At 42.5% G+C, this 13,539-nt stretch overlaps 1 protein-coding gene and 1 pseudogene across 13 annotated transcripts in view; one reads left to right on the top strand and one right to left on the bottom strand.

The window, feature by feature from the left end:
• sh3glb2b (SH3-domain GRB2-like endophilin B2b) overlaps nucleotides 1–7,795 on the top strand; it is a 41,851-nt gene extending 34,056 nt beyond the window's left edge. For 9 of the 13 annotated variants that reach the window (XM_029710133.1, XM_029710131.1, XM_029710126.1 and 6 more), the window contains 5 exons: nucleotides 235–324; nucleotides 698–798; nucleotides 922–936; nucleotides 5,621–5,876; nucleotides 6,244–7,795. In XM_029710133.1, coding sequence (XP_029565993.1) covers nucleotides 235–324; nucleotides 698–798; nucleotides 922–936; nucleotides 5,621–5,876; nucleotides 6,244–6,351 — 570 coding nt within the window. In that variant the 3' untranslated portion in view covers nucleotides 6,352–7,795. The remainder of the gene's footprint in view (nucleotides 1–234; nucleotides 325–697; nucleotides 799–921; nucleotides 937–5,620; nucleotides 5,877–6,243) is intronic. The other 4 variants (XM_029710135.1, XM_029710129.1, XM_029710134.1 and 1 more) reach the window with 1 other exon arrangement.
• Nucleotides 7,796–7,815: 20 nt separating this feature from the next.
• Nucleotides 7,816–10,824, bottom strand: LOC115159969 (UDP-glucuronosyltransferase 2B17 pseudogene; annotated as a pseudogene).
• Between the last annotated feature and the right edge of the window lie 2,715 nt (nucleotides 10,825–13,539).

Raw genomic sequence — 13,539 nt, 5'->3', positions numbered from 1 at the left:
CTGTTATACTCACAGACATTATTCAAACAATTTTAGAAACTTCAGTGTTATCTCTTTCAAAATCTACTAATAATATGGATATCCTAGCTTCTGGGCCTGAGTAGCAGGCAGTTTACTTTGGGCACACTTTTCATCCGGATGTGAAAATACTGCCCCCTAGCCCAAAGAGGTTTCATGTTTTGTACACTCAGTGTATGTGGGTGTTCATGTGGTCTCTCCCCCCTTCTCTTATAGGCGGAGCAGGAGCTGCGTGTGGCTCAGACAGAGTTTGACAGACAGGCCGAGGTCACCCGACTGCTACTGGAGGGCATCAGCAGTACACACGTGAGTCCAGAGACATCACACACACACTAGCCACGGAAAGCCCAGACCTAGGGAAACAGCAGTAGGTCTGGGGAGGATGCTGGATCAGGGGTAGAGATCAGGGGTAGCTCTACTCCATTAAAGCAGTCAAACAAACAAAAAAGCATGTTCTAACCAGTTCTCACAACCTATGTGTCTAAGATGGGTGAGTGATTAGATCTTTAGAGCCTAAACAGATGGGAGAAGTATTCAGCCAATTTTGCTCCAACAAATATAAACTGTAACGTTGCGGTTTAGTAACAATCATTGTGAAAACCATTGAATGTGTGAAACCAGGCTTTTGGAGGTACAACTTGTTTCTTGTCTTTCACCCTGTCCCCCCTTTCCCTGGTAGGTCAACCACCTGCGCTGCCTGCATGAGTTTGTGGAGGCCCAGGCTACATACTATGCCCAGTGCCACCAGTACATGCAGGAGCTGCAGAAAGAACTGAGCAGGTGAGCACTTTACTACGGAGGTATAGTTGGATGAATCGTCACCCTTATGAGTGTGTTGAAGTGGCTTTGTTTACATACATGGGAAAATTCTTCAACATTTCTCTTTTTTCTCTCTGCTGGCAGTGCTAACAGCGATACGTAAGTAACTAGTGTTGATGATAGTGTTGTTTGTAGTGTTGAGTTTGTGTTTTAAGAGTGATTTGTGCGTATTTGTGTATACAGAGCCTTCAGAAAGTATTCACACCCCTTGATTTTTTTCTACAAATTTGTTGTGTTACAGCCTGAATTTAAAATGATTACATTTTTGTATTTTTTTATGTGTCACTAGCCTACATACAATACCCCCATAATGTCAAAGTGGAATTATATTTTTCAACATTTTTACAAATTAATTAAAAATGAAAAGCTGAAATGTCTTTAGTCTAAGTATTCAACCACTTTGTTATAGCAAGCGTAAATAAGTTCAGGAGTAAAAATGTCACATAATAAATTGCATGGACATACTCTGTGTGCAATAATAGTGTTTAATATGATTTTGACTACCTCATGTCTGTACACCACATATACAATTGTCTGTAAGGTCCCCAAGTCAAGCAGTGAATTTCAAACACAGATTTAGCCACAAAGATCAGGGAGGTTTTCCAAAGCCTCGCAATGAAGGGCACTTTTTGGTAGATGGGGAAAAAATACAAAAAAAAAAGAGTCATTGAATATCCCTTTGAGCATGGTGAAGTAAGTTATTAATTACACTTTGGCTGGTGTATTAACACACCCAGTCACTACAAAGATACAGGCGTCTTTCCTATCTCCGTTGCCTGAGAAGAAGGAAACTGCTCAGGAATTCCCCATGAGGCCATGGTGACTTTAAAACAGTTAGTGTTCAATGGCTGTGATAGGAGAAAACTGAGGATGGCTCAACACCATTGTAGTTACTCCACAATACTAACCTAATTAACAGAGGGAAAAGAAGGAAGCCTATTCAGAATAAAAATATTCCAAAACATGCATCCTGTTTGCAACAAGGCACTAAAGTAATAATGCAAAAAATCTGGCAAATCAATTAACTTTTTGTCCTGAATACAAAATGTTATGTTTCGGGCAAATCCAATACAACACTTTACTAAGTACCAGCGGCGGTCGGTGCCGTTTAAGATGAGGGAGGACAATCATTTTTTTAATGAGCATGGCCTTATTTCTATTACAGCATATTGGATTATGGTCATTCATATTCCATTCACCCAGATCAATGTAACATCTATAGGTTTAGGCTACTACCTGTATAAAATGGTGCCGGGAAGAAATGGCAGCAGTTTTACGGGCACCTAACCAATTGTGCTATTATGTGTATTTTTTTGCGTTATTTGTAACTTATTTTGTACAAAATGTTTCTGCCACCGTATCTCACGACAGAAAAGAGCTAATGGATATCAGGACAGCGATCACTCCCTCGGATTAGACAAAGATTTTTTTTCTTCAACAAGCAGGACACACAGGATGTACTTCAAACAACCGATAAGTCCAACATCCCTGTCATTGGCAAGAGATAGAGATGCAGATACAGAGGACACAGAGTGGGGTGCCTCGTAAGGATCCGCAGACGGCTAGTGGGAAAGCTGCCATTACCGTCAGTATTACTTGGACAATAAGTTAGACGAGGTACGATCACGAATATCCTATCAATGGGACATCAGAAACTGTAACATGTTTCATGGAATCGTGACTGAATTATGATATGGATATTCAGCTAGTGGGATATATGCTGCACCGGCAAGATGGAACAGCACACTCCATCAAGAGGAGGGGGGCAGTCTGTGCATATTTATGAACAACAGCTGGTGCATGAAATCTAAGGAAGTCTCTAGAGAGTATTTATGATAAGTTGTAGACCACACTATTTGCCAAGAGTTTTCATCTATACTTTTTGTGGCTGTTTATTTACCACCACAGACGGATGCTGGCACTAAGACCTCACTCAGCTGTATAAGGAAATAAGCAAACCGGAAACCACTTACCCAGAGGCGGCGCTCCTAGTGGCCGGGGACTTTATTGCAGGGAAACTTCAATCAGCTTTACCTAACCTTCTATCAACATGTTAAATGCGCAACCAGAGGGGAAAAAATTCTAGATCACCAGTAATCCACACACAGGGACGCATACAAAGCTCTCCCTCGCCCTCCATTTGGCAAATCTGACCACAATTCTATCCTCCTGATTCCTGCTTACAAGCAAAAATGAAAGCAGGAAGCACCAGTGACTCAGTCTATAAAAGAAAGTGGTCAGATGAAGCAGATGCTAAACTACAGGACTGTTTTGCTAGCACAGACTGGAACATGTTCTGGGATTCTTCCCATGGCATTGAGAAGTACACCACATCAGTCACTGGCTTTATCAATAAGTGCATCGAGGACGTCGTTCCCACAGTGACTGTACGTACATACCCCAACCAGAAACCATGGATTACAGGCAACATTCGCACTGAGCTAAAGGGTAGAGCTGCTGCTTTCAAGGTGCGGGACTCTAACCCGGAAGCTAATAAGAAATCCTGCTATGCCCTCCAACAAACCATCAAACAGGCAAAGCGACAATACCGGGCTATGATTGAATCATACTACATCGGCTCCGACGCTCGTCTTATGTGGCAGGGCTTGCAAACTATTACAGACTACAAAAGGAAGCACAGCCGTGAGCTGCCCAGTGACACGAGCCTACCACAGGAGGTAAATCACTTTTATGCTCACTTCGATGCAAGTAACACTGAAACATGCATGAGAGCATCAGCTGTTCCGGACGACTGTGTGATCACACTCTCCGTAGCTGATGTGAGTAAGACCTTTAAACTGGTCAACAATCACAAGGCCGCAGGGCCAGACGGATCACCAGGACGTGTGCTCCGGGCATGTGCTGACCAACTGGCAGGTGTCTTCACTGACATTTTCAACATGTTCCCTGATTGAGTCTGTAATACCAACATGTTTCAAGCAGACCACCATAGTCCCTGTGCACAAGAACACTAAGGTAACCTGTCTAAATGACTACCGACCCGGGGCACTCACGTTTGTAGCCATGAAGTGCCACTCCAATTTGCATACCGCCCAAACAGATCCACAGATGATGGAATCTCTATTGAACTCCACACTGCCCTTTCCCACCTGGACAAAAAGAACACCTACGTGAGAATGCTATTCAATGACTACAGCTCAGCGTTCAACACCATAGTACCATCAAAGTTCATCACTAAGCTAAGGACCCTGGGAGTAAACACCTCCCTCTGCAACTGGATCCTGGACTTCCTGACGGACCGCCCCCAGGTGGTAAGGGTAGGTAGCAACACATCCACCACGGAGATCGTCAACACTGGAGCCCCTCAGGGGTGCGTGCTCAGTCCCCTCCTGTACTCCCTGATCACCCATGACTGCATGGCCTGGCACGACTCCAACACCATCATTAAGTTTGCAGACGAGACAGCATGTAGGGAGGTCCGAGACCTGGCTGGGTGGGGCCAGAATAACAACCTATCCCTCAACGTAATCAAGACAAAGGAGATGATTGTGGACTACAGGAAAAGGAGGACCAAGCACGCCCCCATTCTCATCGATGGGACTGCAGTGGAGCAGGTTGATGTCCACATCACCAACAAACTAGAATGGTCCAAGACAGTCGTGAAGAGGGCCCGACAAAGCCTATTCCCCCTCAGGAAACTAAAAAGATTTGGCATGGGTCCTCTAGATCCTCAAAAGGTTCTACAGCTGCAACATCGAGAGCATCCTGACTGGTTGCATCACCGCCTGGAATGGCAACTGCTTGGCCTCCGACTGCAAGGCACTACAGAGGGTAGTGAGTACAGCCCAGTACATCACTGGGGCTAAGCTGCCTGCCATCCAGGACCTCTACACCAGGCGGTGTCAGAGGAAGGCCCGAAAAATTGTCAAATTTTGTTTTATGTTTCACTATTTTAAATTTTCTGAAATTCACTGAGGAGGAACCTCCACTCCTGAGTACCACTCTCCTTATTTTCAAGCATAGTGGTGGCTGCATCATGTAATGGGTATGCTTGTAATCGTTAAGGACTGGGGAGTTTTTCAGGATAAAAAATAAATTGAATGGAGTTAAGAGCTAAGCACAGGCAAAATCCTAGAGGAAAAGTCAGTCTGGATCAGTCTGCTTTCCACCAGACACTGGGAGATGAATTGACCTTTCAGTAGGACAATATTCTAAAACACAAGGACAAATCTACACTTGAGTTTCTTACTAAGAAGATAGTGAATGTTCCTGAGTGGCTGAGTTACAGTTTTGACTTAAATCTACTTGAAAATCTATGGCAATACCTGAAAATGGTTGTCTAGCAACAATCAACAACCAATTTGACAAAGCTTGAATAATTTGTTTAAGAATAATGGCAAATGTTGCACAATCCAGGTTTGGAAAGCTCTTAGAGACTTACCCAGAAAGACTCACAGCTGTAATCGCTGCCAAAGGTGCTTCTAAAAAGTATTTACACAGGGGGTTGAATACTTAGGTAAATTAGATATTTCTGTATTTCATTTTCAAAACATTTGCTAAGATTTCAACAACAAAAAATATAACTTTGCAATTATGGGCTATTGTGTATAGATGGGTAAAACAAAACATCCTTAATCCAATTTGAATTCAGGCTGTAAGACAACAAATTGTGGAATAAGTGAAGGGGTATGAATACTTTCTGGAGGTATTGTACATTCTAAATATGTACTTGCTTGGGAAATAATATTATTTTATCACCTTAGCACCCTAATTTATCATTTATGACCCCCTCTTCTTCCCCTCTCCTGTAACCCGACCACAGGTACCCAAACTCTTTTGCCTCGAATGCCAAGCCCTCTACCTCTGCCACATGCCCCTCCCCCGTCTCCTCTGCCACCCTGCCAGGGGTCTCACCCCCATGCCTGGCCTCCTCCTCCACCCCTGGCATTGCTCAGGAGCCTTCTGGCCAGCTGAAAATCCAGGATGTGCAGCAGCCTTCCACAGGCCACCGCAAGGCCAAGGTCCTGTATGACTACGACGCCCACGACACTAGTGAGCTCTCCCTACTGGCCGATGAGGTAGGAGCAGCCATGGTTCACCACATCTGCTATGGGGAACCATTTGGAACATGCTGTATTATGTAAAAAATATCAATTCCGTGCCACAAAATACAAACATTGCAATCTTTTGTCTACAAAATGCCAATTGGTAATGGTATGAAATTGGGGAGAAAAAAGGGGTAAAAAGTAAATAATAAAATAATCAAATTAAAATAAAGGTCTAAACTGGTGTTTTTGGTTTGAGTCATTAGACCTTGCCATTTTCAAGCGTATCTTTCTAAGTAATAAAAAAGTTATTTCAGAATATTTAGGCAAGTTAGCTGGCTAACTACTTGATCCTACTTTGTAGTATTACCCCTCTGATGTGATGCCTGCTCTGTTTCAGCTCATCACTGTCTACACAGTGCCAGGCATGGACCCAGACTGGCTCGTGGGAGAGCGGGGCAACCAGAAGGGCAAGGTGCCCGTCACCTACCTGGAGTTGCTGAGCTAGATGGACCCATGTAGGGACACACACATGTACACACACGTCCTCAAACGCGCACGCACACACACACACACACGCACACATGCCTCTACTCTATGGTCTCATGGCACAGGAGGTTGGTGGCACCTTAACTGAGGAGGATGGGCTTGTGGTAATGGCTGGAGTGGAGTAAGTAGAATGGTATCAAACATGGAAAGATGCCATTCCATTTAGTCCATTCCAACCATTATTATGAGCCGTCTTCCCCTCAGCAGCCTCTGCTGTCTCATGGTGCGCAACACACTTATTTGGTCTCTGGCCAATTCAAACGCATATGCAAAAGGATTCAAAAGCTAAATGAGTATGGATCTATAGCGCATCAGAAGGGGAACAGTCGTAAAAATACAGTGAATAGTCTATATTCTAGCTCTATAGTTGCTCTTTTCCACTAGCTATTTGGAATCCATCCACCTTGCATGCTCTATCTTTCTCATTGAGAAATGACAGGAGCTGCTCGAATAAGGTGGCATATCTGGGAATATAGTGTATATAATAGACCGGGTTTGGACTCTCAATATATAGAGGAAAGGTTCTTCTTGTTTTATTTAGTTTTTCAACCAAGCTAATTTAGTCATAGTTAGTCACCATTACTTTGACATTTCAAAGCCATAAAAATAAGAAGTTGAACAGCCTATAAAATCCCCCAGCTGTAGGCCTGTAATGCAAACATAATCCAGGTTGACTCAAATATTTATCTCTCCAAGGTGTTATTAGCCATTGGCTATCACAACATAAAAAATGAATCTTGAAAGAAAGAGACCGCTGTACAGTATGCTAACAGAAGGTGACTCATATTGACTGAGCCATAAACGGGTGATGAAAGACTAGAGGAATAGTTGAATTTCAGTTCTTATGTTTTCTGACTGGTTGCATTCTGTTTATGTACATACTGTGGCTTTTATTTCTTAGGTATCACTGTTTTACTTTTTTGCGAGTGTTTCCCCCATCTTTTGCCCTATTTGTGAGGAAAAGGACAAAACCATGGTAACTTTATTAAACTAACAAAGGTTTATGCAAATCAAAGAATTGAGTTGCTCTCTCAGTGGGTTGGTCTGTTGTTGATGTTTGCATGTCATTTTTGTTTTTGTTTATCCACTCTGGTTGCTGAAAAATGTGTATTTTTCTCCAGGATGTTTGTCGAGTTTCGGGTGTGTTTTACTAGCTATCAGGTCTTAATGTTTGTCTTTTTGGATTTGTAGATGTTTTGAAATGGGTGTAGGTGTATGTAATAAGTTCAGACCTGTGGTTTCCTTTCCTCCCTGATCTCCCTTTACCCCTGTGTGGGTCGCCATCTCTCCCTGAACCCCTCAACATTTCCTCCTGTCAGTGTGACCAATATGCTGTTGTATGATTATTGTATGAATGGAACTTGAAGAAAATAAACGACAGCTTGTTTAAACTGATAAAAAAATAAGCACTGGATAATCTGACTCATTAAAACAAAACATCTTTTTATTTATAACATCGTACAACTGAATAAAATGTTACATTTCAACATAGTTTTTTTTGTGATGAGGCAGACCCACTCCTCTGATATTTTGTGTTTATTGGATAGATGTAGGAAAGAGTATACTGAAATAGAAGTGGACCAGATTCAAACCCATGTTTCAGCGGAGGCAGGGGCTTAGACTGCTAGACCAACCTAGGTCACATGTTTTTAAAAGACAGAGTGGGATGATCTGTGACTCACTGGAACCTTACCCGGATTGAGGAATTAATGCAGCCTCAGAGTTACACACAGACAGGGTAATACATAGGGATAGACAGTGTCTGCCCTGAGATTGGCACGTTGGGGGTCAGATTCCCGGTCGAGTCGTACCAAAGACTCTAAAAATGGGACCTGATACCGCTAGAGAAACAGGGCCGTGCTGGCTGGTTACTCCATCCTACATGTGTAACAGTTTTATTTCATTAAACAAAAGGGTTTAACAATAAAAACTTCAAATTACTAATTCGAGGCTGTAAGGATTTGAAGCCCACAACAAAAGTGATGAATTTCTTATTTGCTCACTTTAATCCATTGGATAAATACAAACCAGAAACCTTTGGGTACTAGCCCACTGCTCTAACCCCCCCCCCCCACCCCCCTCTCCACAAAACCTATTTTCAGTTACTCGTGTTTCATTTTCCGTCTACAGCACATTCTGAAGCATAAACACCTGATGAAAGCAACAGTAGTCAGCAGAATCAGTAGCACAGAAGCTAGAAGGAACGTCATGACATCCAGAGAGTGGTAGGAGTACCAGGGTATTCTGTAGGACTCTGTACGCAGGTGAGCAGTACCTTTGTGTCTCATGACATACTCGATCCAGAACATGGCGAGGTCCAGGGGGTTCATTGGCTGATCCCTGTGCAGCTTGGAGAGCCTCTGCATGTTCCCCCTTTAGGACGGCTCCTGAAGAACTTCCTGTAAGGCCTTGAGGAAGTCATTGTCTAACGTGGCTATGGTCACAATCTTTGCTCCTCCTCTTGCTTGCAGACGAAGGAGGTTGTCATATTGGTCGAAAAACAGAGGTAGGCCCACAACGGGGACTCCATGGTAGATGGCCTCTTGAACTCCATTGGTTCCTCCATGAGCTACAAACAGCCTCATCTTAGGATGTCCTAGTAGGTCATTCTGCGGCATCCAGTCAACTAGTAAAGTGTTGTTGCCCAGAGTCGCTGGCCTGTCCCCAATGTGCCTCCAGATGATCTTCTGAGGCAATTGGGCAAAAGCAGTCGCTATCTCGTCTGTTATGTCACTCGGGAGTTCCTTGACAAAAGTCCCCAAAGACATGATAATGACACCGTGTTCTCCTGAACTCTAAATAAAGTCCTCCAGGTCTTGGGGAAGGGGCTTGGCCGGTTTGCACTGAAACCCTCCCATGTAGATAACATTAGGCATGGTGGGACGAGGGAACTCAAACACAAAGTCGACTCTCATGAGCCATAAGTCAGCCCCCTGTATTAACTCATTAAAGTCCACACCCGGTTGGAAATACTCATCACAAACTGCTTGGTAATAGGGTCGCACTAAGAACCTGTCCTGAACTTGTCCAAGCAATTTAATAAGCATATTCTTCACTCTCTCTGTGAAGGTCATTTTGTCCGTCAGCCCAGATCCAGTCATTGGAATGTAAGACACGGGGGATGGTGCGATGACCTGATGTCCCTCTCCAAAGGTGACCCAGCGGACATTGTAGACGAGAGGTAGCTGAAGATAGTGGGCCATCAGAACACCTGCTCCCCAGGCCGGGTCAGTCAAGACAAGGTCATACTGGGTTTCCTTTATGTCCTTCATTAACTCCTTGTCTTCAATTATATTGGTCACCATTTCAGCCATCATCTTAGGAACTTTAGACATGAATGACAAGGCCTCCACCTGCAAACTGAAGAAATTTAAAGCTGAACTTTTACCTCTTTCTATATCGAGGACTTTGTTGAGAATTGGCTTCACAAAGCCCTCGTCTACTCCATCAGTGACGTGTACTGTAATAGAGCTGTAATACGAAGACTCTTCTTTAATGTACCAGCTTTTGTTTGTTCGTACCACGGTCACGGAGTGTCCTTGAGCGTGAAGGGCCTTGATCAGAATGTCCATGTGAAGCCAATGGCTTCCTTCCAGAGGAAATACCAGCACCTTCCCACTGTGGCAAGCTGGCAAAGACACCATGAAGCATGTCACAAGAAGACATGAGAATATGCTCCAAAGATGGTACGCCATCCTTCTGAAGGAGAAGGAAAACATTATCAAATGTTTATTTCATATTTGGTGAAACCGACATGATTGTTTGGGATATTACAACAACAAAGAAGTTACTTGAAACTAGGATCACTGTTCTTTTCCCCTCGGACATCATTGCACGCCCGATAGAACAGCAGAATATGTACTGCAATTTTGTTTTACCACGCTGCCGGATGCTTCTCCTCTGTTTCATCATTAAAAATAATAACAAAGGAGCTGGGGAAAACAGTGGTGCTATTTCACCAAATGTGGATTGTTGCTTTAAGACAACATAATTAAAAGCTTCCCTTATTTGGCCTTACGATAAGACCTAGGCCCGGATTCAATCTGATCGCGTTTTGTCTGATATGCACCTTTTTAAAGGCAATGTAATCACATTTGTGGAGACTGTATTCACGGTAAATGCTGTATATATTGTCTCAATCTGAAATTAGCTTTAAATATCATATAAAGCTGATCTACCACTGATCGCATTGAATCCCGGGACTGAAGTGGTCTATAGGATTGTGGTTGAATATTGATCATTTTGGATAGAGGGTCACCGGGCATTAAATGTCACAGAAACACTTCAGTCCATAGAAGAAAACTTCAGATTTACTCACAGACAAGTCCGCCAATGTTTGAAAAGAAATCCGTTTGATTGAACTTGAATGAATCCTAATGTGTAAACTGAGTCTGAGCTTGTGTGTGTGGTTCTTATCTCTTTTTAGTACAGTAAGTTCAAAGTCCTCCCCAGTCAGGACCTTGTCATTCTGTTAAAGTGACAGGCCTGTTTTGCATAATTATATCAAGTACCTGTCCTGTTAGTCTAAGATTCAGACCATGTGATACAATGCGACTATTACTTAACCAATGGTCTGACAAAACTTGGCCATAATGACCATCGTTATGTTTAGAGGAAAAAGGGGGACGCTTGTAAGCTGAAGAACACCATCCCAGCCGTGAAGCACGGGGGTGGCAGCATCATGTTGTGGGGGTGCTTTGCTGCAGGAAGGACTGGTGAACTTCACAAAAAAGATGGTCTCATGAGTAAGGAAAATAGTGGATATATTGAGGCAACATCTCAAGACATCAGTCAGGAAGTTAAAGCTTGATCGCAAATGGGTATTCCAAATGGACAATGACCCCAAGCATACTTCCAAAGTTGTGGCAAAATGGCTTAAGGACAACAAAGTCAAGGTATTGGACTGGCCATCACAAAACCCTGACTTCAACCCTATAGAACATTTTTGGGCAGAACTGAAAAAGCGTGTATGAGCAAGTAGGCCTACAAACCTGACTCAGTTACAACAGATCTGTCAGGAGGAATGGGCCAAATTTCACCCAACCTATTGTGGGAAGCTTGTGGAAGGCTACCCAAAACGTTTGACCCAAGTTAAACAATTTAAAAGCAATGCTACCAAATACTAATTGAGTGTAAGTAATCTTCTGACCCACTGGGAATGTGATGAAAGAAATAAAAGCAGAAATAAATCATTCTCTCTACTATTATTCTGACATTTCACATTCTTAAAATGAAGTGGTGATCCTAACTGATCTAAGACAGGGAATTTTTACTGGGATTACATGTCAGGAATTGTGAAAAACTGAGTTTAAGTGCATTCGGCCAAGGTGTATGTAAACATCCAACTTCAACTGTTGTTCCTGAGTTCTTTAAATTGTCTGTAATTAAACCATGTTTAAAGAAACCTAACCTCAATCCCCTTTCCAACATACTAGAGAAGAATGTAGCCCAGTAGATACCATTATTTTAAAATTCAAACAATATCTCTGAAACATTCCAGTATGGTTTTAGACCGTGTCACAGCACTGACACTGCACTTGTCAAGGTATTAAATGGCCTACTGCTGTCCTAAGACCGTGGTCATGTCTCTATTCTCGTTCTTTTAGAACTAAGTTCTCCCTTTTACACTATTGATCATACTATTCTTATTAAGGGACCAGAAGGCTTAGTTGTTCTGCGAAGACAGGTTCTTAACTGGTTTAAATCATACCTCTATGAGCACTATTAATTAGTTCAGCTGGGTAACAAATCATCGGAACGTTCCAAGGTTGAATTTGGCATTCCTCACGGTGCTGTGGTAGAACCCCTTTTATTTTCCTTATACATGCTACCCTGGCCTTGGTTCTGTAATCCGTAAGCACAGACATACTCCACTATTAAAAACCTACAACTGCAGCCCACATTTTAACCAACTCTAAAAGGCACGAGTACATCACTCCATTTTTATCTGCACTCCACTGCCAGCATGTAAAGTATCAGTCAGATTTTTTTAATATTCATGTAATATAATCAGCCCTCATAACAACACCCACATATCAGCAGGAATGCTGTTAAAACTAGTTTTTTTCTGTCAGGTTTCCTCTCTTTGCGTCACTCAAAACCAATGGATTTCTATTTCAGAACCACGTGTCATACCCTGGAGAGAATCCCTGTCACTCAAACTCTTTCATCATGAACATAAATCACTGGCTGATACTGTTGAAACTTGTTTTTTTCTGTCAGGTGTCCTCTCTTTGCGTCACTCAAAACCAATGGGTTTCTTTTTCAGAACCATGTGTCATACCTTGGAGAGGATCCCTCTCACTCAAACTCTTTCATCAGAAACATCCCACAGTCTTTCCTCAAGATTCCAAAAAGGTCAGAGCAATTTCACTTCGCCCCCACATTACTCATGTCTGGGCTAGTCCTGCCAACTGTTGTGCAAGCAAGATAAAGTTCAAGCAAGAAATTCCCTGCATTCCCTTGTGGAATACTGGGGATTGAGAAAAAAAACGATGGCTGTAGTTAATGTGCTACAGGCATCGCTATGCTTGCAACCAGATCAGATTATGAAAAGATTACAACCAAAATATACCATCATTTACAGTCTAGTCTGATGGAAAAACACCTTTGGCTGAAGTTTGTCATGCAAAATTGTTCGCTTGAAAATACTTCCACAAATAGATGTAACCTAACATATTGTTAGACGTTAACTGTGAACTGTAAGCAGTTGTTTCCCATTGTTTTCTCTCTAGTTTTAAATTGTCACACCTCAAGAAAAAGATGTGACCTCTACCAATCTACAGTATATTGAAATCCCATTCCCCTTACATGTTGTTTTTTGAATTATTGGAATTGTTAGAGACATGTACAAATGTGCTGAATTCAAGGATTGTACTTGGGAACGTCTCATTTTTTCCACCCCTGAGTAGATTGGTGACAATCACAGTGACAGACTCTATCTCTGTTGACTAAGACGATTGACTTTGTGTTGTGTAGAAAGTTGCTAGTTTGATCCCCACTCAGGGCAGAAAATAAAGCCTTCTGTTACAATGGAACCAGTTTTAGAATCCCTGGCCAACTGTCAGCTAAAAACTGTTTAACTTCTCACTCTGTTCCTAATGTGCACCAATACAGTTTTAGACCTGGAAATAGTACAGTTTCAGCT

This window comes from Salmo trutta, chromosome 23, assembly GCF_901001165.1.
Source record: "Salmo trutta chromosome 23, fSalTru1.1, whole genome shotgun sequence".
Lineage (NCBI taxonomy): Eukaryota > Metazoa > Chordata > Actinopteri > Salmoniformes > Salmonidae > Salmo > Salmo trutta.
Note: the sequence above shows the minus strand (reverse complement) of the source record. Positions and strands in the feature narration are given on the sequence as shown.